Raw genomic sequence first — 25,847 nt, forward strand, 5'->3', positions numbered from 1 at the left:
TCTTTTTTGTGGTAAAAACATTTAAGAGTTACTCTCTTAGCAACTTCTGAGGGTTTAACACAGTATCATTAACTATAATCACTCCTCTGTCTGTGGGATTCTCCAGGCAAGAATACTGAAGTGAGTTGCCATCTCCTCCTCCAGGAGCTCTTCCAACCCAGGTCTCCTGCTTGCAGGCAGATTCTTTACTAACTGAGCTATGAGGGAAGCCCATTCTATACGTTATATCCCCAGGATTTATTCATCTTCTCACTAAAAGTCTTACCAAATACATCCTTTCTTCCCTCATCTCCCAGTCCTGGGTAAACATTGTCCTAGTTTCTATGTCTATGAGTTTGGCTTTTTTAGATTCCAAGTATAAGTGATTTTTAGATTCCAAATATAATGTTTGTCTTTCTCCATCTGACTTATTTCACTCAGCATAATGCCTTTAAGGTCTATCCATGGTGTTGCAAATGTAAATGTCCTTTCTCATGGCTGAATAGTATATATATATATATACACACACACACACACACACACACACACACACACACACACACACATATGTGTGTGTGTGTATACATTTTATATGTATCTCACATCTTCTTTGTCCATTCATCCTTGATGAAAACTTAGTTGTTTCCATGTTTTGGCTATTGTGAATTATGCTGCAAAAAGCATGGGAATCTCAGCCATAAAAAGGGACGAAATGGGGTCATTTGTAGTGATATGAATGAATCTAGTGGCCGTCATACAAAGTGAAGTAAGTCAAAAAAAGGAAAACAAATATTGTATGTTAACACATATATATGGAATCCAGAAAAATAGTACTGATGACCCTATTTGCAGGGCAGGAATAGAGACACAAATATAGAGAATGGACTTGCGGACACAGCGGGGGAAGGAGAGGATGGGACGAATTGAGAGAGTAGCTTTGATATGTGTGTGTGTATATATATGTGTATATATATATATAATCGTATGTAAAATAGATAGTTCGTGGGAAGCTGTTATATAGCACAGGGAGCTCAGCTCGGTACTCTGTGATGTCCTAGAGGGGTGGAATTGGGGGTGTGTGGGAGGGAGGTTCAGTAGGGAGATGGTATAGTATACTTACAGCCGATTCACACTGTTGTACCACAGAAACTAACACAACATTGTAAAGCAAGTGTGTGTCAGTTGCTAAATTGTATCCGACTCTTTGCAACCTCATGGACTATAGCCTGCCAGGCTCCTCTGTCCACAGGATTTCCCAGGCAAGGACACTGAAGTGGGTTGCCATTTCCTTCTCCAGGGGATCTTCCCAATCCAGGGATTGAACTTGCATCTCTTGCATTGGTAGGTGGATTCTTTACCACTGAGCCACCTGGGAAGCACCTGTAAAGCAATTATCCTCCAAATTAAAGAAATAATATTAAAAATAGTTGGCAAAAAAATGCATGGGAGTGCAGAATCTCTCTGATATCCTGTTTTCATCACCTTTGCCTATATACGCAGAAGTGGGATGGCTAGATTATATGACTGTACAATTTTTAATTTCCTAAGGTACTTACATACTGTTTTATACAGTGGCTACATCATTTTATATTTCCACCAACAGTGCAAAAGTGTTTTCCTTCCTCCACATCCTCACAAACACTTATCTCTTTTTTATTTTAGCCTTGGTAACAGAGGTGAGGTGATATCTCATTGTCGTTTGATTTGTATTTGATTTGCATTTCCCTAGTGATTAGTAATGTTGAGCACCTTTTCATGTATCTGTTGGTCTTTTGTATATCTTCTTTGGAACAATGTCCATTCAGTTCCTCTGCGCATTTTTTTTAATCACAGTGTTTGTGGTTTTGTTTTTGAGTTGTATGAGTTTTTGTATATTTTGGATATTAACCTAGTTAATCAGATATTTGATTTGTAAGAATTTCCTTCCCTTCCCTTTTCATTTTCTTTCTTTATAGCCGCTTTTTAATTGGATATAGTTCCATTTACTTATTGTTGCTGTTGTTGCCTTTGCTTTTGGTATCAAACAAACAAACAAAAAATCATTGCCAAGATCAATGTCTAAGTTTTCTTCCAGGAGTTTTACAGTTCTTGGTCTTATGTTCAAGTCTTTAATCCAGTTTATTTTTGAATATGGTACAAGATAAGGGTTCAGGTTCACTCATTCACAGTGACTATTATTCAGTTTTCCCAACACCTTTTATTGAAGAAACTGCTCCCTCCCCTTGGTGTATTATTGGATTTCTTTTTAAATATTATTTGATTTTATACTTGGGGATATATTTAGGCTCACAGTTCTGTCCCTGTGGTCTATGTCTGTGTTTATGCCAATACTATACTGTTTTAATTACTATAGTTTTGTAGTATAGCTTGAAATCAGAAACTATGCTGCCTCCAGCTTTGTTCTTAGGTTTACTTTTGGTTCATGAGTTCCATGCAGATTTTAGGTTTTTTTTTTCTTTTTCTATATCTGTAAAGATTACAATGGAATTACAGTAGGGATTGATTGAATATATAGATGGCTTTGGGTAGTAGTTTTAACAATATTAATTCTTCCAACTCCTGAACACAGATTATCTTTCCATTTTTTGTGGCTTGTTCAATTTCTTTTATCAAAGTAGTAGATTTAAGTATACAACTGTTTCACTTCCTCAGTTAAATTTATTCCTAAGTATTTTGTTCTTTTTGATGCTCCTGTAAATGAGATTGTTTTCTTAATTTCTCTGATAGTCTGCTGTTAGTATATCAAAATGCAACTGATTTCTGTATATTGATTTTGTATCCTGAGAGTAGTATTTGTTTCAAAGAATGTACAAATGGAGAGAGATTCTCAAGCTATTATATGCACCCTGGTGGTTTTTCCTGTGCTATTTGGCTTTTTTCCCCTTCAAGCACAGCATTTTAAAATCGATTTTATGGCATTCTTCTCTTAGTTACGAACAGGTGACTCAGCATCTCCTGTGAGATAGGATATTTCGTAATAGATAAGATGGTAACAGCAATAAAATATATTTGTGGAGTAGCTATATTTTTTCCAAGCCAACAGGGACAGCTCTAAAAAATCATAAATTGTCTAGATGTAGCAAGGTTAGAATTAAAAGGCATCAAAAATCTGCCAAGAGAGAATTAGATTTATTTTTCTTCTTCCCACTGCACATCATGTCTAGAGAATAGAGTTGTGTGCAAAAACTCAAAGAAAAAAAGTCCTCCAGACCACATTGAAGGGATTTAAATAAAGGTGTGAGAAGTCCAACACCTCCAAATTTCTGAATCCCAAAACAACTAGGATGATAATTGTAGTCAAAGGATTCAGATCACACAAGTCCCTTCTTCAATTTCTGAATTGCACTATCCCCAAGAGAAAAGAGGTTTATACTTTTAGTTTAGTTTTCTTCTCATTGCTTCATTGTTCATTTATATTCTCTTACTGTAAAAGGAAGTGTCAGAATGGCCTTTATCTGTTCATTCCAGCAAGACTGAGATAGCCAAAGTTCACTACTTTGTCCAAAACTGGAAATTAACTATTTCATTTATGGGTGTTCCCGTAAATTCTTTTCCATTTTTAAAAGCATCATCTCCTTCTGAAAACCCAACATCCCATTGACTCCTTCCTTTCTCTCCTGATCTGGTACAGCATGCAAAACTGTCTCATTAAACCATGGGGAAAGGATTCCAGAAGTTAAATTTCAATGAAAAGGAAAACAACTGAACTAGTATAGAATTTCGTTTCATCTGTGGTTAAGGACCACAGATTGGTTTATTCCTTTGTTTAGTCTCAAACCACAGTGGTGCAGGATTTTGACAGTGGACGAGGCTGTGCGTACCTGGGGTCAGAGGGTAAATCTCTGTATCTTCTACTCGATTTTGTCATGACTCTGAAAACGGCTCTAAAAATTAAGGTCTGTTCTACAATGAAAAGGTGAGGCGGGGAGTAGGGAGTGAGAAAGAGGAAGGAAGGAAGGAGGGCAAGCAGGAAGGGAGGAAAATGTAGTCTCCTTAGTTGATTTTTATTTTAATTTGCTTAAAAGTAATATTATTAAATACATTTAAAATTCTATTACTATTATATAACATATAATATGAACATAAAATAGATCATGTATTATATAAAGTTATGCAAATTAAGGATTCCTAACAGAATTCTTTGTTTAATAATTTGTGAACCTCATCTAAAATAAAAAGGCATTGACAGTCTACTCCTGGCCAAGATACCATAGTTTTTTTAAATATAAGATATACTCAGTCCTTCTTCAAGTATTTTTTTTGACCAAAGCTATGTGCAGTGCAAAAGGGATAGGAACTGATATGTGTTTCCAAGTGATTGCTTTGAAAAGAAATACATATAACAAGCATCCTCTTTTCTAGGAAACTAAGTATTCTCTAAATCACTGTCAGAAACAGTTAACTTCCATCCATTCAGTATCGGTTTCTAAATGCCTTGGAGAACACTAAACATCCCAGTTCTCTCTCAAGCAGAAAACATTTCATGTCTCTGGCTGGAGATGTCTTATTAGTCACCTTGAAAAACAGCAAAAGGCACATGTAGGAAAAGAAACATTTTGACTCTGGGGAACGGAGCAACTCTCCTTTCTCAAAAGTTATCAGAAAGACCTTTGAGTTTGAGAGACTCACTAAATCCCTGCCCCCAAAGAGGACACTAATAAAGCTGAATTTCTCCCCTCCCATAACGACGGAAAGATATAGGATACAGTGTATTTGCATAACACATATTCGGTGATCCACGCAGAAAGGTTTATACAGTTGTGATGGACAAATATTTCTTCTTCCTTTTAATAGCTTCAGTTTTGCTCTTCACATCCGTGGGCAAAGGAACTGGCTGTGGGGGAACAACAAAAAGAGATGTATTTTGAAAACTTGAAACAATCATCTGTAGATCTCATTTCTACAAGTCAGTATAAAATTGGGGCCTCCGTTTTGTCCCGTTTGGAACAGGTGCTGCAGGCGTTGATGCCCACTGCTGTCCTCAGTGTCGACATGGGCTCAGTGAGAACACCAGTCACCTTTCTCCAGGTTGTCGTTCTCCCACACCTCTCTCCCAGATCGGAAATCAGTTAACAGATGGAACTTGCCATCAATAAAACCAGAACAGTGGAGTTCTTGGATCTTTCTCTAGGGTCTTAAAAAAAACAAAGCTAGCTGTAAGGAATTAGGGTTACCCAGGATTACTGCATGATGTTGTTCTTCTGAGATTAACGACTGACTTTGGTTCATGTCTTGAAGTGTCTTTGTTTAGTTATTCATCTGCTATATTTCTTTCAAGGCAATCTGAGATAGAAAGAAAATCCTCATTTCTGTTTTTACAATACTTTTGCCAGTTATTTTGTAGCAATTATTTATGTGTTGACATTAATTATTATAAATTGCCTTGAGATTTGACTCTACTGTGTAACTGTATGCTATTTGCACAATGAATTCCTAGTATCTCATCATTTGAAAATAAGTGCCTTGCCAGGACCTATTCGATTCTCACTTTAGTCTGTGAATTGCAGGGAGGCTGCACTTTGTGAGCGAAAGGAGGTTTTCTTTGCTTTTGGAGCTCTTAGCACGGCTAAATGTCATGTCAGAGCACCAGTCTGTTTCACTTAGGTGTCCTGAAGCTGGCGCCTGAACTGGCCAAACAGGCCCAGATGAAATGAGAGCTTTCTCCAGTGAAGCAGTTGCTATTGTGTTTGCTGGAGAGTTTTTTCACTGCCTTAAATGTCAGCCAATTCTAAAAGGCACTGTGTTTTTTTTTTTTGCTCTATGCAAAATATAAGTATTATGAATAACCTATGGAAAACCTATACCTTGCCATTGTATTAGGTATTAAGCAAAATTAACATTTTGAACAACAAAAAAAAACAATCCTTTGTGCATTACTGATACATTCAGTCTTAAGGCTCGACCCTCTCATTCCCACCTAGCACATGAGGTTAGGCGCTTTCCTCTTCACTCTGTGGCATGAAATATTGATTTTGCTAAAGAGCTGGTCCAGTGGTATCAAGCCATTATTACTTGCCTTGGTGTCAAGAACAAGACTGTGATGTTCCCAGTGGGGATCATGGTAGCCAGCTGAAAACTTGGAAACGGAGAACTCGGCGTGCTCAGCATTTTTATTTTCAAATATGTTAAAGAGAGGAGGAATGGTAGTGCCCGCCCCCAAAACTCAACCAAGTCAACAGAATTCATGAGAAGCCTGAAGTTTTTAAGTAACTAAATTTTAGAAGACTAAAAACATGCAAAGTTTTATCAAACCTATGATCATAATAATATTTTAATATAGCTCTCTTTCATTTCAAAAATGTAGAAGAAATAGAAAAGAAAAAATATGAAGGAAGGAATGAAGAAAAAAGAAAGACATCACAAAATATTACTACCTCTGTAAAGACTAAAGCAGTTTTTAAAAATATGATATAGATTTATTGCAATCCAGCTTCAATAGAAAGAATTACAGCAGATTTCTGAGAAAAATCATAAAATTTCTTCTCAGGGAGAGGCATTTTTAATCTGATGTGCAGATTAAAATCTGATGTTTGACTCTGTGACCCCATGGACTGTATCACACCAGGCTCCTCTATCCATGTAATTCTCCAGGTCAGAATACTGGAGTGGGTTGCCAATTCCTCCTCCAGGGGATCATCCTGAACCAGAGACTGAACCCTAATCTCCTGTGCCTCCTGCATTGCAGGTGGATTATTTACACACTGAGCCATTGGGGAAACCCCTAATATGATGATAAGGACCCTTTAATAAAAACTAGCCTTTTGGTAATAAAAGAAAGACCTCATTGTTGGTTCCTGCAGCTGCTTCTCTCAATCTAAATCTAAGAGATACTGTATTTTTATTTGGGCAATTGACCATTTATTCCTTTAGATTAAATATGAGTCCAGAGTAAAACCTGCATAATTTCTTTGTTTCTAAAGCTATACTCTCAGTCACCTAATTATACCATCCTGATGGAACACAAGTTACACGCGTATTCCTCTTTCCCTTTACATTCTTGAAAGCAGTTTAGCTCCTTTTAGCATCTACCTGAAGGTCCCTTTCCCTTTTGTCTTTGAGAACCAACATCACCGAAGACTCACCTGAATGTTTTCCTTACAGCCCCACGCTTTAACCTTGAGATTATATAGGCACATACATACATGTCCATATTTGATAAGACATCCTAGCATAGAGATAAGGTACCACTCTTCAGACTCTGCTTGCCATCAGAGTTCTATCTAGTTTGCTTGATTACATTTTCCTTATTTGAAGAAATATTTTATCAAGTCTTTGCCCATTTTCTGATTCTGAGTGCTACGTGGCTACATCTGTCCTTGGCCAACCCTGTGTCTTTCCTCCTCCATCTTTGAATGGGGTAAACCTGAAGCCTGCTCAGTGACCCAGAGGACCTCTAATCCTTTTTGAATATAGAAAAATGAGCTTTAATATCAAATGCCTTCTACAGGCACATTTCACTGTTGCATATCTTTTATATCTTTAATCTCCACCCCCTTCAGCATTATCAGATTTTCTGTCTCCTCTGCCCTTTGCTGGCCTCACTGAGCCTCCCAGAGAGGTGTCTCAGAATTATCTCACAAAGTAATTATCTTGAGATATTACCTGCTTAGAAATTCTCTTTCAAAGGTAAGAGATTATCTTCTATTGCTGCATTTTTTTCCACCTTTACCCAATAGTACTTTCTTAAGAAATAATCAGAAATATTCTTCTTTGATCCACACTTATACCTACTATGAAGCTCTGTTCATTTTCAATTTAACTTGCGTCTATTGACTGAAGATGAATGCACAAAGTCAAATCACAGTGTTCTTAGCATGAAAAACTGCCTGGCCAATATTTTAGTACAACTCAACTGTGTTCTTTGGAGAAAAAGGTGTGTTTCTACACACAGAATTGTCCAAATAGCCAAAGGCTGTCACAAACAACTATGTGAAGCCTCTTCAACCATAGTAATCTGAATGAAAATTACAAGGTTTGCTACCAAAGGGGAAAAACTGCAATTCTGCATTCAGGCAACTTGTTTCAGCAAAGTCATCTCGCATGTAACTTCTTAGATTGATGGGCATCTATTTTGTTTCGGAAGATAATGACAATGGTTATTATTTGCATCATTTTATTAGCAATGCCTTGAGCACCCGGTAACTCTGCTGTGTTTGATAGCTGACATGGCATGTTTAAATCACAGAAAAATTGGCATATTGGCTAGTAGATAATAATGCAGCTGTAGCCTGGTTTGGTACATTGAATTTCACTGACATTGCTACTTATGAAAGGAGAAATAACTCTCTTTTCTCGCTCCATCACTTATGATTGCAGGGCCCAGACAATTCAGGCAATACAGTCAGCACTGTGTATCTTTTACTCTTCGTCCTAGAAGATGCAGGCCTCTCCTACTGGGTCTGTTTCTACTGTTTAAAGGGGCAGTGCTCAACACGTCCCATAAACGCAAGAGGATAGTGGGATGCAGATGTTCTTAAACGTGAAGAATAGATTGGCCACATCCTGGCACAACTCTCTGAACTGTTCCAGTGACTTAGAGAAAGCCCACTTTGTTGTGGAATAATGAATGGCTTCTACTGTGTTTATTGCAGCGGTGAGTGAAGGACCAACCACCCAACAGCCACCCATGTTGCCCCCAGCGCAGCCTGAGCATCCCAGCAGTGAGGAGGCACCCAGCAGAACCATCCCCACGGCCTGTGTTCGCCCAACTCACCCCCTCCGCAGCTTCGCCAACCCTTTGCTACCTCCGCCGATGAGTGCAATAGAACCGAAAGTCCCTTATACACCACTTCTGTCTCAGTCAGGTAAGTACCCATTTGTCTGCATTTAGAAGCTTTGTTGTCCTTGGTGGCTCTGTGTAAGTGCCAAGGCTTCCTGAGAAGCTTCGGATGTATCTTTCGGATGCTGATCACGTGCCCAGTGCTCTCGTGTCTTTGGCTGATTTTTGTGGTGCAGCTTTTAAGTATTTGCCTCGTAAGCAGCTGGCTGATTTGGTGCCTTTCATTCCTTTGGAAAGTCATTCATTGATGCTGAATATCAGTTCAGTACTTATAATATGTGCTATAGATATGCCCAATAGAGAATACTGGACTTTCTGCTACATGGGTTGTCAGATTTAAAGCTAGACTGCAAAATTAGAGTTCAAGGTACAGAATTCTGTGAAAATCACTTTTTAGAGAAATGTATGTAAATCTCATAATTCTGTTTTGCTCCTTTCAATTGTCATCTCCCAGGGGTTCTTATTTTAGAGTTCCAAGGCCAGAAAGGAGCATCAGACCAGCGTAGAGTCTAATCTCCTAATTTTAGAAATAAAGAAATATAGAAATAATATTAAATAAGTATTATAAGAGTATATAAGAAATAACAATAAAGAAATAGAAACCCAAACTTAGATAGGAATCAATATCTGTGTTTCCTTTCTAAGAAAAGCAGATGCAGAGAGAAGAACCTGAGTCCCTAATTCCCAAGGCAGTGCTCATTCTGTTACCTTGGCTGGCATCCATTGGCGCCATTGAACCAGAGCTCCTTTTAGTTTCTGTTATGGATTAGGGAGAATCAGAGGGCACAGAGAAGGGGAGAGGAGGAGGAAGGAAGGTGGAGAAGGAAAAGAAAAAAGATGAGAAAGAGGAGGAGGGGAGCAGGGGAGGAGGAATAAATAGATAAGATGAAAGAAAGGTCAGTAGCTAGATAAGTAAATACGTAAAGAACTACATAGGGCTTAAAGTTATTTTGGATATTGGCATCATTCTTGACAACCCCAGCATATTAGGCACAAGACAATTAAGTTCAATAATTCCGTGTAAAGCGAGATGCCCCCTTAATAGACACAGGTAGCTGCATGGACCAATCAGCCATTGTACAGATACCTTTGAGTTAGTTCTGTATTCAGCTACATACCCAGAGCAGTTTTAGCCACTACATTAGTGCACAAACCTGCTGACACTAGGAAAAATGAGGCTGCAATTATGAATCTTAAATTTATACTAACATTAAGACTCTATCTTGTTCCTGGCATCACGCCGACGGATTTGTGAGTATCTGGTTTCTCACCATTCGTGTGGAGTCTAGTATGGCTGCTCAGCTACCCAACTCTGGGAGGTGGAGTAGAACCCAGGAGGGCTGCGGACCTCCATCCCTTGAGATGCGAGCTGCATGTCGCCCCTGGGCAGAATGGGGTCTTCTCTGACACACAGGTTCACTGTAGGTCATGGTTTCATTTCACCAGAGATGGCTCTTCTAGCCCCAAAGAAAGCCACACTAGGATTCGAAGCAAGTCAGTATTGTCCAATCTCTTCTTCTGCTAGCCACATATATCCCACATACACATGATTTGGCAAATCCGCTACTTGGTATTGCCCCAAAGCTGTGAGGTCTTTGCTATTTGAGACAGGAACAATTTGAAGCAAGAAAATTTATTTCAGGAAATTCCTGTGTCAAGAACATGCTGCCTGGTGATTTCTGGCTATACTCACTTTCCACTGAAATGCCAACTAAGGGAAATGATCTTGGAGGACACTGGTATTCAGGATAGATGGCAGGTTAATTGCAACGACTACTACTAACTAACCTTTACTGAACATGTGCTGTGTGACCTGTATGCTTCTGAAGGCTTGGAGTATGCTACGTGATTCTCAGAACTTTGTGAGGTTCTGCCTTTTTTAAACCTATTTCAAGGATAAGGAATTTGTAATAAAGAGCATTTAAATAGTATATTTAAATCTACACAGCTAGGGAGCAAGGCGTCTTTTCCCACTCTTTTTGATTGTAGAAAGCAGGGGTTCTGAACTTTTAGGGAACTCATTTGTAACTCTTGGTTTATGTCTAACTCATTTAATGACAAAAGCAAAGATAATTTTTAAAGCCTATTAAATTAAATCAGTCTAAAGCTGATAAAAAGAAAAAAATGGGAAACATCTGAACTAATTCTGAGTTGGGAAATACCATTTTCTCACAAGGTTTGTTCCCTCGCATTTTGATGAGTGAGAGAAGATGAGAATTTTATCAGAAGCTTTTTCTACACCTATTTAAATGATTTCATGGTTTTTATTCTTCAATTTGTTACTCTGGTGTATCATATTGATTAAATAGTAGATATTGAAAAATCCTTGCATCCCTAGGATAAATCCCACTTGATCAAGGTATATGATCCTTTTAATGTATTATTGGATTCTGTTTTCTAGTATTTTGTTGAGAATTTTCACATCTGTCTTTATCAGTGATATTGGCCTATAATTTTCCTTTTTTGTGTGATATCTTTGGTTTTCATTTCACAATGATGCTGGCCTCATAGAGTGAGTTCAGACGTATTCATTTTTCTGGAATTTTTTTGGATAGCTTCTGAACAATAGGTGTTAACTCTTCTCTAAATGTTTGGTAGAATTCACTTGTGAAGCCATCTGGTCCTGAACTTTTACTTGTTGAGAATTTTTAAATTGCTGATTCAATTTCAGTGCTTGGAATGGGCCTGTTCATATTTTCTGTTTCTCCCTGGTTCAGTCTTGAGAGATTGTACAGTTCTGAGAATTCGTCCATTTCTTCTAGAGATATTTAACTATTTTATCCTGAGAATACCAATTTTATAACACCAAGAAACTAAAGTGCTGTAGTACTTTATATTGTTGATATTCTATTTTGAAGTAAAAGTGTTTTATTTTAGGAACTGTGTTATGCAGAGAAAAAAAGATGGAAATGATATTCAGAAGTCCATTTTAAATGAAAATTCTGCAGTAGCAGTAATAGTGGGTTTGGAACACAAAATCTGGAAATAAACTGATGCTCCAAGTGATCTATAGTAACAAAAAATGACCCCCAAGTGACCCAATGATCCCAATTTTAGAAAGAACACCCAATAAGAGGCAGAACAAAGCACTTATCATGGTCATTTACTAGTTATTTTTTTTTATTCTAGTTACATGAAACCAAAGCTGTCTAAAACAAAATATACTCAATGCAGCATGAATGAGTGTATTATATCTTTAAAAGATGAGTCAGAGAGGTTTTTCTTTTGTCTCTACACCTATTCTCTCAAATACTGAGCGTATTTGGAGAGCCTTTCTGTTCTAATGTCCTGTGGGCAAGATCTCATTTTCCTTTATTTCCCCTGCATATTTATAAGTCTACATTTATTTTAATATTGTTCTTATTTTAGTGGAATGATTTCTTATAAACTACCTTTTCTTTAAAAATTTTCCAGTGTCTTTGACTTGCTGGGGGATTGATTTTGTATAAAACCATAGTTCCCCTTTAAATGCCATCCGCCCCCACCCACCTGAGGTCCACCCCCACCGTCACTGGGGCATTATTAAATGCCTTTCCCTTTTTGTCTTTCTCCATTGTCTCCCTGTGACTCCTGTTACCGCATGATTTTCAAATAAGTTCTCCCTGCATTGCTCCTGACACATGGTAAGTAGTATGCTGTTAAGAAAGGGCTGGTGTTTACTTATTCTAATAGAAACAGAAAATTAGCAGACTGACAAATGTATTAGCTGTGACATTAACTACATGCTTCTTATTCTAAAAGATGAAATACTTAGAGCTTTCGACAAATTTTAATTCTCAGAAAATCATTGCTTGAGTCAAACTGATGGATGATGTCAAGTCTTTCTTTTTTTGGGTTGAAAACAATACCTCAAGTAATTTTACTCTGAGTTTCATAATAAAAGACTGCATAATTACTAATGAATTTATCTTTACTTACTACAAGTAGTTACTTTAGATATGGTAATGTGAGGTATTGCCGTAATTTTGAAATATCATACCCAATAAGAAGCCCCTTCTGGTTTGAAATCATTTAAATTAGGATCGGGGAAGAAGTTCTTTTTTCTTCTCAGGTTCCTGTGTATGGTTTTTCTTGGGCAGTATTATCGACCTGTGCCTCAGCTTGCCTCCCAAAAAGGTACGCAAAGCTATGTTTGCAGTAGTTTTATATGATATATTTGTTGTTTAGTCACTCAGTCGTGTCTGACTCTGCAACCTCATGGACTGCAGCACACCAAGCTTCCCTGTCCTTCACCAACTCCCAGAGTTTCCTCAAACTCATGTCCATTGAGTCAGTGATGTCATCCAACCATCTCACCCTCTGTCGTCCCCTTCTCTGCATAATGTGCAGCAATGGTATCCCTGCAGTTGCACAGAGATTTGCAGGATTTTTATAATAAATGGTAATTAGAAAGTCATCCTATTATCATAATGACTGACATTCTACCTCTACCTACCCGAAAACACAGATTTATTCCATCATTTATGTTTTCCTTCCACGATTAGAAATTTAGCTTTACTAGACTCAGGGAGCCTGGTGGGCTGCCGTCTATGGGGTCGCACAGAGTCGGACACGACTGAAGTGACTTAGCATAGCATAGCATAGGGTGTTTTATGGTATTTCTTACAATTTGATCATCACCTCATGATAAAGCGGTTCCATTTCTTAATGCTTCACCTATAGATGTGAATAACTGTGTGGTCTTTACACATATCAGGGAGGCTGCAAATACTATATTTTGCAAATCACAGATGTGGCCATATAAGTGATTTGGCTTAGTCTCCTTTCAGATTAAATAGAAAATGCTTGATGGAGCATTGGGCTTATGGCCTTATAGATCTGACATAAATTCTACAAAGGGCCAAGATAGGCTATTTTTTTTTCCTTCACTAGTGAAAATTCCTTTTAGCTGTGAACTGATCAGCTGCACTTTAAATGAACCTGCATTAGGGGACCATCTGTCTTGCAAGGCTGTAATTCTAAAGGGAAAGAAAATGTGACCTCTTAAATAGTGACTTTTATATTGTAGTGCTGTTTTACAACACTAGTCTCCTGGAGTTCTTGCATCTTTGTAAAGCTGTATGCATGCTTCATTGTCATCCATTTACACACTGCATCTCTACAATTTTTTATTTATAAAGGGAAAACCAGGACATCCTGATCTTTTCAGTCTTCTAGAGATCAATATGTCAGTGGACATGACAAGACCAAAACTCACTTCATTGTACTGCGAAATTGAGTTTGATTTTCCCTCTGCAAATTGTGGCATGTGCTTCAATTTGTCTGAGGGTTGGGGACAAGGAGTGGGTGGAGGTGGCTGACAGCGGGCAGAAAAGGCATTTGATTTGTATTTTATGGCTGGCTGGGAAATCATGTGTTCCTGCTATAACCTGATCTTTTTGGCAGGCCTCATTTCTGTAAATATGCTGTCACACAGAACTGCTGATAAATTACTATAATACATTAGTTCAATTCCTTCCCTGAGCCACATGTGCACCACCGTTGTGGGTGTTCATCAGGATTCCACCTGAGTGTTCCATTTTGCTGAAATCAGCCATGGGCAAAGGTCTTGGGGGGTCAGACATTCTTCAGCAGGTAGAACTAGAGGGTCACTTTCCAGGCCAGTCAGAGCAAATAAATCATTGGCACAGTTAAGTAGGAGAGATGTGTTGATTTGATGTTATTGGAGCCGATACCATCAATCAGTTTCAGAGGAGAAAATTACACCGCCCCCTACTATGCTGTATCTCATGTGTAAGCTCAGCTCTCTGTATGTTTTTGTTTTTTGTGCTTGGGCAGGGGGTTGCTTTCTTTGTAGGTACCTTCTAAATTGTCCTGTCCTCATGTCTAACAGATCATTTTTTTAATAGGTGAAATTTGATTTGATTTGATTTGGTCTAGTCATTCTAAATTACTCCTTGGTAAAATGTAGTTGGCTCTTCCCTGGTGGCTAAGACAGTAAAGAATCTGACTGCAATGCAGAAGACCCAGGTTCAATCCCTGGGTCAGGATGGTGCTTGTAGTAAAGAACCTGCCTACCAATGCAGGAGACATAAGTGACGTGTGTTTGATCCGTGGGTCAGGAAGATCCCCTGGAGAAGGGCATGGCAACCCATTCCAGTATTATTGCCTGGAGAATCCCATGGACAGAGGAGCCTGGCGGGCTACAGTCCAAAGGGCGCAAAGAGTCAGACACGACTGAAGCGACTTAACATGCACACAAAATGCAATTAAGTCAAATTTACTTTATACGTCACCAATATTTGTAACACTGAAACCTACTTTATGTTTTAATAAAATACTTTTTCCTTTAGCATGGTGTTCCAGGATTTAGGAAAAATCTCTGCTAACTGCCTCAAAGAGAGGAATTTCTAGAAGCAACTTTAGGAAACTTTATAAGTAAGCCATGTGACTGGTACCTCACTTATAAATAACAAAACTGAAGCCCAAAAAGGTTAAGTGGCTTGCCCAAGGTCAAGAGTTGAGCTGTTGGTCAAGTTTACAGAATTCAGAGAAATAGAACACTGAAGAAAAAGCAAGCATTTTAGCTAGCACGTAGTGATGCGAGTAGCTATTTTAGATTGACTTTTTTTTTGTACAGTTGGGTTTCTAGGATGATTCTAGTTATTAAATATCCCTCAGAAAGAATTGTTTGATAGCAGGCAGGTTGAATTATTTAGCTTAGTATCTGAGTAAATGTTTTCTTCTTTTATGTAGACTAGATGGAGAAAAGGAGATACTAAGCCAGGAACTCTGAAATAGCTCCTGTTAAACTCAACTGTCCAGCCTGCCAGATCCCTTGACAGTAGGGCAAGGGGCCAGAGAGCTGGCATCTGGTGCTTTCAGCACCACACACCACGGAGAACCATGGCTTTGGAGTCCAATCATAAAATTTAAATGTGCAGAAGGGAGTGTAAAGCAAAGATAAAAGTTAACGCATGTGAGACTATTACTCAGATTGTGGGTCAGAACATGTGAAAGTCAATGAGAGTGAAAAAAGAAATGGCTGGTATTTTTTAGAATTTCAAAAAGCTATTGGGAAGAGGGGGCAAATGAGCACCATTGAGTCAAAATTGAGCCCTTTTGATCAAACTTTGGCACAATTAAAAAAAATAAGAGAAAATATTGTACCAAGAATTGTTTAGTTCAGTCGCTTAGTCGTGACCGACTATTTGCAACCCCATGAACCACAGCATGCCGGGCCTCCCTGTCCATCACCAACTCCCGGAGTTTACCCAAACTCATGTACATTGAGTCAGTGATGCTATCCAACCATCTAATCCTCTGTTGTCCCCTTCTCCTCCTGCCCTCAATCTTTCCCAGCATCAGAGTCTTTTCAAATGAATCAGCTCCTTGCATCAGGTGGCCAAAGTATTGGAGTTTCAGCTTCAACATCAGTCCTTCCAATGAATAGCCAGGACTGATCTCCTTTAGGATGGACTGGTTGGATCTCCTTGCAGCCCAAGGGACTCTCAAGAGTCTTCTCCAACACCACAGTTCAAAGGCATCAATTCTTTGGCGTTCAGCTTTCTTTATAGTCCAACGCTCACATCCGTACATGACTACTGGAAAAACCATAGCCTTGACTAGACGGACCTTTGTTGGCAAAGTAATGTCTCTGCTTTCTAGAGACAAGAATTGTTAAATCACAATTAAATTGAAGCTAATCATCAACAGTATGCAGTCTGACTCTAGGGTTAAATCATTGCATTGCCAGCTAGATTATCCTGTGTCTGTGTGCTCAGTCGCATCTAACTTCTTGTGACCCCATCGACTGTAACCTGCCAGGCTCCTCTGTCCAGGGACTTGTCCAGGCAAGAATATTGGAGTGGATTGCCATTTTCTTCTCCAAGGGATCTTCCCAACCTGGGGGATCAAACTGTAGAGAAAATAAAAACAAATCTATTACAGAGTAGACAATATAGTTTGAAGCATATAATCTAAGAAGACGGTCCTTTGATTATACTGGGGAGTGGTGGCCTTGTAAGTGATAGAAAATGATGAGAGAAAGGGTGAAGAATAGGTTGTTTTCAAGGCAGCAATTTTTCCTTTCCTGTCACCTAAGAACCTGATCGGTCACATGATTAACTACCGCTATAGAGATTTTGTTATTTACAAAATATTCTTGAGGGTCAAAGTGCCTTTTAAAAATCAGCTTAGGAGAAACTAGTAGGGTTAATAGTTTACATTTTGTCACCATTTACAATTTGTAAAGGATATTCTCAAGTGAATTCCTGCCTACCTGCAAAGTAACTATTATCACCATTATTGATGCAAAGAGGTTGAATAATTTGTCCTGTTTCAGGCTCATATGTGTTTGTTCTTTGACCTTTATACAAACCCTTACACATAATGGACACTCACTAAATATTTGTAGAGTTTGTCAGAATAGAATAACAAAGTAAGAGCCAGAAATTAAATTCAGGTCTTCAATTTCAACTCTAATGATTATTATAGGTGAAGCAAGGCAATTTGGGAGTTGGTAAAAGTGCCTCCTGAGAAATTTGTATGCAGGTCAAGAAGCAACAGTTAGAACTGGACATGGAACAACAGACTGGTTCCAAATAGGAAAAGGAGTACATCAAGGCTGTATATTGTCACCCTGCTTATTTAACTTATATGCGGAGTACATCATGAGAAACGCTGGACTGGAAGAAGCACAAGCTGGAATCAAGATTGCCTGGAGAAATATCAATAACCTCAGATATGCAGATGACACCACCCTTATGGCACAAAGTAAAGAGGAACTCAAAAGCCTCTTGATGAAAGTGAAAGAGGAGAGTGAAAAAGTTGGCTTAAAGCTCAACATTCAGAAAACGAAGATCATGGCATCGGGTTCCATCACTTCATGGGAAATAGATGGGGAAACAGTGTCAGACTTTATTTTTTTGGGCTCCAAAATCACTGCAGATGGTGACTGCAGCCATGAAATTAAAAGATGCTTACTCCTTGGAAGGAAAGTTATGACCAACCTAGATAGCATATTCAAAAGCAGAGACATTACTTTGCCAACAAAGGTTCGTCTAGTCAAGGCTATGGTTTTTCCAGTGGTCATGTATGGATGTAAGAGTTGGACTATGAAGAAGGCTGAGCGCCGAAGAATTGATGCTTTTGAACTGTGGTGTTGGAGAAGATTCTTGAGAGTCCCTTGGACTGCAAGGAGATCCAACCAGTCCATCCTAAAGGTGATCAGTCCTGGGATTTCTTTGGAAGGAATGATGCTAAAGCTGAAACTCCAGTACTTTGGCCACCTCGTGTGAAGAGTTGACTCATTGGAAAAGACTCTGATGCTGAGAGGGATTGGGGGCAGGAGGAGAAGGGGACGACAGAGGATGAGATGGCTTGATGGCATCACTGCCTCGATGGACATGAGTCTGAGTGAACTCCGGGAGTTGGTGATGGACAGGGAGGCCTGGCATGCTGCAATTCATGGGGTCGCAAAGAGTCAGACACTACTGAGCGACTGAACTGAACTGAAAAGGGCTAGATATTGATAATAAATGCATATGCTGCTGCTACTGTTGCTAAGTCACTTCAGTCGTGTCCGACTCTGTGCTACCCCATAGATGGCAGCCCACCAGGCTTCCCCGTCCGTGGGATTCTCCAGGCAAGAACACTGGAGTGGGTTGCCATTTCCTTCTCCAATGCATGAAAGTGAAAAGTGAAAGTGAAGTCGCTCAGTCGTATCCGATTCTTAGCGACCCCATGGACTGCAGCCTACCAGGCTCCTCCGCCATGGGATTTTCCAGGCAAGAGTACTGGAGTGGGGTGCCATTGCCTTCTCCAATAAATGCATATAAGACGAAACAATTCCCAAATTCATGACCATTTGATCATAAAATGCTAAATGGCCTGAACTATGAATAACACTTTCTGGTAAAGTTGAATTAAATTACATAAAGTGGGAAAAAGTAATACTAAGCCACCACCTCTGGAAGTTCTATTCAGTAACTTAACTTCATGAAAATAAATACACATAGTACATGAAAAAGAACTGTGTCCCCTTTAAATTACTACAAAAAGGGGAGTGAAGCTCAGTGCAAATAATGTCTTCTCTCCATTTTGCTGTAATATTATGGAATTATGCTCTCCTGAATTCTGCGCATTCTCATCTGTGAAATTAGATCAGCATTCCTCTTCAAAGAAAAATGAAACATGAAACCGAGCAATCTCAATTACTATAGTCATAAAGGTAGGCATTCTTTCTATGTTTCTTCTTTGCATTGTTAAAGAGCATCAGTAAGAGAAAGATTTGCCTTGAATAAAGATTCTTAGCTACACACCGTGCATTTGACAGAATTCCATATAGTTCATCAATTTGTGTCAGATTCCAGTTGCTTTCTGTGGGGGCAGGGAAAAATTTTGAAACAAAAAGCATTCATGTAAACCTCTGTGTTAACAGATTATTAAAAATGTGTTGTGAAAAATCAAACACGCCGAAAACAAAATCTCTGTGAATAAGTGAAAATTTAACCATGAGCAAACTATTTCTAAAGATATGACCTGTAATATCTGAAAGAATGTGTAAAAACCATTTAAAGGTCCTACTTCTTCTGAATGTTTATAATGTTTACTGGCAGGGACTTGATGGGAAATTCAAGTGCCATGTTAAAGCATCTTGTATGCTTCATAGCGTAGACTTTCATCTTAGGTTTGCAAGAGGATTGATGTTCTTATTGCCAGAATCTCTTATTTACTGGGATATTGAAGCTCTCAGAGGAGAATGCCTTTATGGTTTGTGTAAAGGGATTCCAACAAACTTTTTTTTTTTAAGTTGTTGCAAAACAGTGATCAGTAAGCCCAATTCACTTGATGGTACTTAAAACTAACTACTCTTTTCATATCTACTCCAATTGCCCTTAAATATTCTTCTTTTATATTTCCCATCCTCTCGCTGTTGCTCCATCACTAAGTCATGTCTGACTCTTTGCGACCCCACGGACTGCGGCACGCCAGGCTTCCCTGTCCTCCACTGTCTCCTGGAGTTTGCCCAAGGTCATGTCCATTGAATAAATGATGCCATCAAAACATCTCACCCTCTGTCACCCTCTTCTCCTTCTGCCTTCAATCTTTCCCAGCATCAGGGTTTTTTCCAATGAGTCAGCTGTTTGTATCCCATCCTCTTACCCAGTTTATATCTTTCTACTTCTGTGGTCATCCGAGTCATGTTTTTTTTTAATAGAAAACAGCATATTTCAAGCTACAATAATGTGTTCACTTTCTATATCTTTAAAGTCTGAGATTGCTGGTTTAACCTTGAGGTTCAGGAGGTGTTGCATTAAATTATAGTTATCTGTTCTCTTCTTGGCTCCTCTCTGGAATGGTACCACAGTTAGTTAATAGAAACAGAGTGCTTTGGACCCACAAGTGTGAGCTGATGCCTGCCGTGGTGCAGGACTAAGGGCAGGAAGGCTTCATGTGATGAGGATTCAGCCAGTCTTTGGCAAGAGCAGACTGTGACTGAAAGAGAACTTCAGGAAGAAAATGATAAAACTCCACTAGGACCCAGCTGGAGAAGGCAGTGGCACCCCACTCCAGTACTCTTGCCTGGAAAATGCTATGGACGGAGAAGCCTGGTAGGCTGCAGTTCATGGGGTCACTGAGGGTCGGACACGACTGAGCGACTTCTTTCACTTTTCGCTTTCATGCATTGGAGAAGGAAATGGCAACCCACTCCAGTGTTCTTGCCTGGAGAATCCCAGCGACGGGGGAGCCTGGTGGGCTGCCGTCTATGGGGTCACACAGAGTCGGACACGACTGAAGTGACTTAGCAGTAGCAGCAGCAGGACCCAGCTCCCCTGCTCACTGGCTAGGTTGTCCTTATATAAGTTATTTAACCTCTGTGCTTCCATTTTCCACAACGATAAATGCAGAGAATAAAGTCTAGCCTGGAAAGAATTTCATCTTCCCAAGGGAGTCAGAGCCTGTAAACATGAATGATGCTAGTTAGAAATGTTAGCACTGAATCCAGGAGCTTCTGATTCCATACAATCTGGAGACCACATTGCCTTATAAATTGGGCCCAGTGAATTTTCCAGTGCCTTATGGTAAGAAGCAGTAGGGTCACGTGGAAGGGTTACAAGCACATTTTACTGATTGAGTGGCTACACAAGATCCAACTTCTGCGGGTTGAATTTCACCACAAGAATGTGCGCCACAGAAGGAGCAGTCAGTGAAATGGGCCCTTCCTGGCTTGGAACACAGAATGGTCTTGAGAATTTCACAACAGCTGCCCAGACCGGTCTGAATATCATTTCGTACATCTAGAGAGCAGCATAGCCTCTTTCAGTTAAGCAGGACTTGCTCTTAAATCCTAAGTCCATCCAACAGCCAGGAAGCTGTTTCCCAACAGCCCCTGTAAATGACCAAACCACATTAAACAGCATTCCCCCTGCAATTTCTTAATCTGTCTCTCCGCCTATTGTTATGAATGTCTGTTCCTCAAGCCCACTAAGGATTTATGTCCAGTAGGTGTTCAGATTTGATGGTAACATGCCTGACTTCCTCTCACTTATAAACCCTGCATCTCCTGAATTGCTTCTCATCATGAACCAATTTAATGTGACTAAAGCCTCTGGAACTTCCTAAGTCCCAGCTCTCCCTTCCAGCTTAGCTATTCTGGACCCTAACCTTCTGCAAAGACAATTATAGGGCAAAGAGTAAGAAACAAGGCCCATAAAGTAGGAAAAGGACATTTTTCATCAACACATATAAAATATTAAACCTTTGTCTTTTCACTTACATCTAATATGTATTCTTTTCAAAAGTTTTTTTCCAGTTGAAGTAATACTTGATTTACAGTATTATTGATTTCTGTACAGTAAATTAATAAATATTTCAGTAAAGTGACATATATATGTATATACATACATATATTTATATATATTTTCTTTACTATATTCTGATCCATCATGTTTTATCTCAGGATATTGAATATAGTTCCCTGTGCTATACAGTAAGACCTTGTGGTTTATCCATTTACAAATAAGATATATGTTCTACTAAGAATATTATAGTCTGAGTCATTTTCAAACATGATTTGAGATAGACATTTTTAATTCTAAACTCTTCCTGAACGTGAACTCTTCCTGTATGTAAGCAGAGCTTCTCAAATCTTAGGTGCCCAGGAATCACCTTCAGAGCCTCCTAAAATACAGGTTCTGATTCAGTAGATCCAGAAGAGGGCCTGAGATTCCAGGAAGATATCCAGGCAATGCTGATTTTGCCCTTCTGTAGATCACATTTCGAGTAGTGAAACTCTAAAACTGATCACATGTTCTTCAACTGGAGCTCAGGGGAGAAATTGTGGGTTTAATAATTCATTTGAAATTAAATTCACATTTGTCTCTGTGTATTTTTCTATTGAGTAGGTTCACAGCTTTCATTCAAGTTTCAAGTTCATTATTTGTAAATACGTTAAGGACCACTTAAGCTGCCATTTTGTCATTCACTTGCTTTAGTCTCTGTGGAAAATAAATTCCAAAGTCCTTTTTTGTTTTGTCTCAGTTTTTTGTTTGTTTTTTTTTAAAACAAGACCAATTCCAGGATGTCTTTTGCTGAGGTAACCTTCTATGATCTAAGGCCAAGAGCAGAACACTTTTGCCCTGCTCAATGCAATTCTAAAAAATTAAGTTGTTCATTTTCTTGTAGAAACATCAGGGTCTTTGCATACATTTTTCATTGCATGAGTCGGATTAGTATTTATAAATGTCTTAAAAGAGGCCCTGCTTCTGAAACTCATTTTTGTTGCCTAAATGAAAACTGATAGAGAAGATCTATAACTCTCTAGAAAAAACTTTCCCCAAAATGCTGCTGTGGGAAACAGAGATGTGTTGTCATTTGACAGGGGTCATCATAACCAATCATCGGTACCTCGTGTTCTGGGGGTCATCATAACCCATCATCGGCACCTCAGCTTCTGGGGGTCATCGTAACCCGTCATCGACACCCTGTGTTCTGAGGGTCATCATAACCTGTCATCAGCACCTCGCCTTCTGGGGGTCATCATAAGCTGTCATCAGCACCTTGCCTTCTGGGGGTCGTCATAACCCATCATCGACACCCCGTGTTCTGAGGGTCATCATAACCCATCTTCAGCACCTCGCCTTCTGGTGTGCAGTAGAAAGCACTGCCAAAATAGGCACACATATTTCCCCAGTGACTCACCATCCCATGTAAATTTCTGATTCAGCCACTGTCATACTGGGATGAACAGCATATAGAATCTGTAAAACATATTTTAAAAATTGCTTCTTGTGGTCATGAGGGCAGGTGAACCTCTGAACAGCAGTAGTGTAAATCAGAGATAATTTTTAAGAGGAAGTAAATGAAAATATTTAAAGAGTGAAGAAGTCATATAATATCCTGAAAGATCTCATCCTAAATCATTTATTGGGTATAAAATAATTCTAAGGAGTAAATATGTGCCTGAGGATGCTTGATTGTGGTAAACAGGGGTGGCAGAAGGGAGGAAGATTTTTAAAGAAAAAGGACCTGTTTCTCCAGTCAGTGTTGGAGCAATTAAAATCATTCTCTCTCTCCCTGCATCCTGCTGTGTCTCTCTTTTTATTCTCTCTCTCTCCCCCTGCATCCTGCTATGTCTCTCTTTTTGGTTTTTTGTTTGTTTGTGTTTTGAATCAGAGCTTCTGAATTTAACTGGAAACAAGCGCTACCCAAGCCCTTAGCCAGGGCATGACCAGAGACAGAAACAATGAGGAAACATTGGAAAATACCTTGGAGAAAAGTGTATTAAAATGTATTTTCCTAGGTCTCTTGATGTTTTGAATGTTTGCAAATTGGGGGCTGAGAGGCCTCCCCTTACCTCTCCCCTTCAGTTCCCAAGTTTCACAGACAGGGCGGGAGCCAGGTCCTGAAGGCTGACTCGGGGCCTCCTCTGCCACGTGGAGGCCATCCCACCTCTCGGGTGCCGCCCTCTCTTCCTCCAGCTTCATCGTCTCCCAGATGCCACACAATCAGCACTGTCTCTAATTCTTTCCTGGGTTAAATCTCAGAAAGCTCATAAAGTTTCTCTATTTCTTACATAGTACAATTCTAATTAAATAGTTCACACTTACGTGACTGATCTTCGCACACCTACATATAGTGGGATAGACACTCATTTTCAATATCCTTTAATACAACAGTAAAGCTTCTTTAATGTATTTATTTACTTTGGCTGTTCTGGATCTTCGTTGCTGTGCTGGCTTGTCTCTACTTGGGGTGAGCGGGGGCTACTCTTCATTGCGACGTGCAGGCTTCTCGTTGTGGATCACAGGCTCTTGGGTGGGCGGGCTTCAGGAGTGGTGGCGCGCGGGCTTAGTTGCTTTGTAGCACGTGGGATCGTCCCAGACTAGGGACCTAGCCCATGCCTCCTGCATTGGCAGGCGGGTTTTTTCCACTGAACCACCAGGAAAGCCCTCGAACAGTAAAATTTAATATGTAGGGGGTCCCAGTAGATGCTCCTGAAAAAGTGAACTGCTCGAACCATGATGAGGATGGTTGCAAAGTTCATTAGTGATGATTACCAATAAGCACTTAACTATCACTTTACTGCCTCATTTAATCTTGACAAAAACACAGAGAGTGAAGTATTATTTCTCCCAATTTATTCATGACAAATTTGGGGCTCAGAAAGGATAAAATAATTCATTCAATGTCACATTGTATTTAAATGGCAGGACAAGAATTTGAACCTAGGACTTTCTGAAACCAAAGCCTACTTTTCTGAACAACTGTATTATGATTCATATACATAAAGGGTCAATGATTATGTGAATAGTAGTATCACAAATAAGAAACATTCAACCTTCATACATGTACAGTTATTTTTCCAGAAGTTTTCCTAGTGTTTTTCTATGATATTTATACCCATGATACGATAACACATACTTTCACAGAGAAAAAGAAAAAAATAGATTTTGTTTATTTCCAGGTTCTCTATTATAAACATTTACATTTCTGTTGAATTTTATTTTGTCACATTTTCAGTTTCCTTTCCAAAGAGGTATTGGTTACATTTTTTTCATACTTGAATTATCCCAATACATCCAACTGGAAAAAGTTTTATTTTTCACTGGAAGACTAAAATAAATGCCTATATAGTTGTCAGAAACCCAAGATAATATGGGCTTATTTCTAAGCCCAGTACAAGATATCCTATAACATATTTTTTAGAAGTAGGTTCTAATCATTTTATAGACATGAAATATTCAGAAACCATGCTGCAGAATATGTTGAATATGGAAGAATTTATGAAACATTGCATAGAAACATATTTTGTCATAATTCCCCACATATGGGCTTGAAGAGAACTTATTTTTGGCCCAGCATGACAAGGATTAGTCAGAAATTTTTCATTGACATTTAGTTCCACTGCAAATAAAGAATATAATCTCAATTAACTAGTATCTTTGGGGAATGGACTGTTCTCAGGAAATTGCATTTCTGGATAGCTCAGGGTAAAATAGAAATCATTTTATAACATATAAATGTTTATCAGTTGCCATTTCTATATTAGCTCTAAACTTATGGCTGAAGAGAATGCCATTTTGCACGTGCTTTGTCCTTAAATCCCATACCATCTTTCTAAAGTAGACCATGTCAATTTATATGGGATGAACCCAGAGTACAGAATAATTGAATAACATCTCCAAGGTCACAGTTAATAAAGAGCAAGGATAGGATATAAGTCGGTTTCTGCGTGACTGTAATACTTCTTCTCTTTCACCAATTGCAAAAGTATAGCAGAAGAAAGATGAGAGTAAGTAAAGGCCCAGAGATAGAAAAGTACAAGACATTTTCAGAGCCTGCAGGTCAAGCATTCTTGCTGCAGAAGATGATTCGTAGTGCAGTTATGAGATAATAAGCTGGAAAAGGGCAGGGTATTGTGAGTGAAAATAGAGCAGAGCTTTGGGGAGGATCAAACGATAAACTGAGACGGAGACAGAAAGCATGTGATGGAGATTGACAGCCGTGAGAATGGATGGAAGAGACAGTTGCAAGAGTGATCTTCCCAAAGAAGAGACAGGTGACTGAGTGAATAACTGGATGTGGAGGAGGAGGCAGAAGGTGAGGTCCAAAGGACTCTGTCGTAATCCTTTGTCTTTGGGAA

General features: G+C 39.1%; 1 protein-coding gene across 11 annotated transcripts in view; it reads left to right on the forward strand.

Moving 5' to 3' along the window:
* The window catches only part of DCC (DCC netrin 1 receptor), a 1,416,568-nt gene that overhangs the window by 1,350,571 nt on the left and 40,150 nt on the right, over positions 1-25,847 (forward strand). For 8 of the 11 annotated variants that reach the window (XM_055559267.1, XM_055559271.1, XM_055559272.1 and 5 more), the window contains one exon: positions 8,571-8,783. In XM_055559267.1, the coding sequence (XP_055415242.1) occupies positions 8,571-8,783 (213 nt within the window). Of the gene's footprint in view, positions 1-8,570; positions 8,784-12,354; positions 12,382-12,809; positions 12,875-22,583; positions 22,793-25,847 lie in introns of those variants that run through there. The other 3 variants (XM_055559274.1, XM_055559275.1, XM_055559276.1) reach the window with 3 other exon arrangements.

The sequence above is a fragment of the Bubalus kerabau genome, chromosome 21, assembly GCF_029407905.1.
Source record: "Bubalus kerabau isolate K-KA32 ecotype Philippines breed swamp buffalo chromosome 21, PCC_UOA_SB_1v2, whole genome shotgun sequence".
NCBI classification, from domain to species: Eukaryota; Metazoa; Chordata; class Mammalia; order Artiodactyla; family Bovidae; genus Bubalus; species Bubalus kerabau.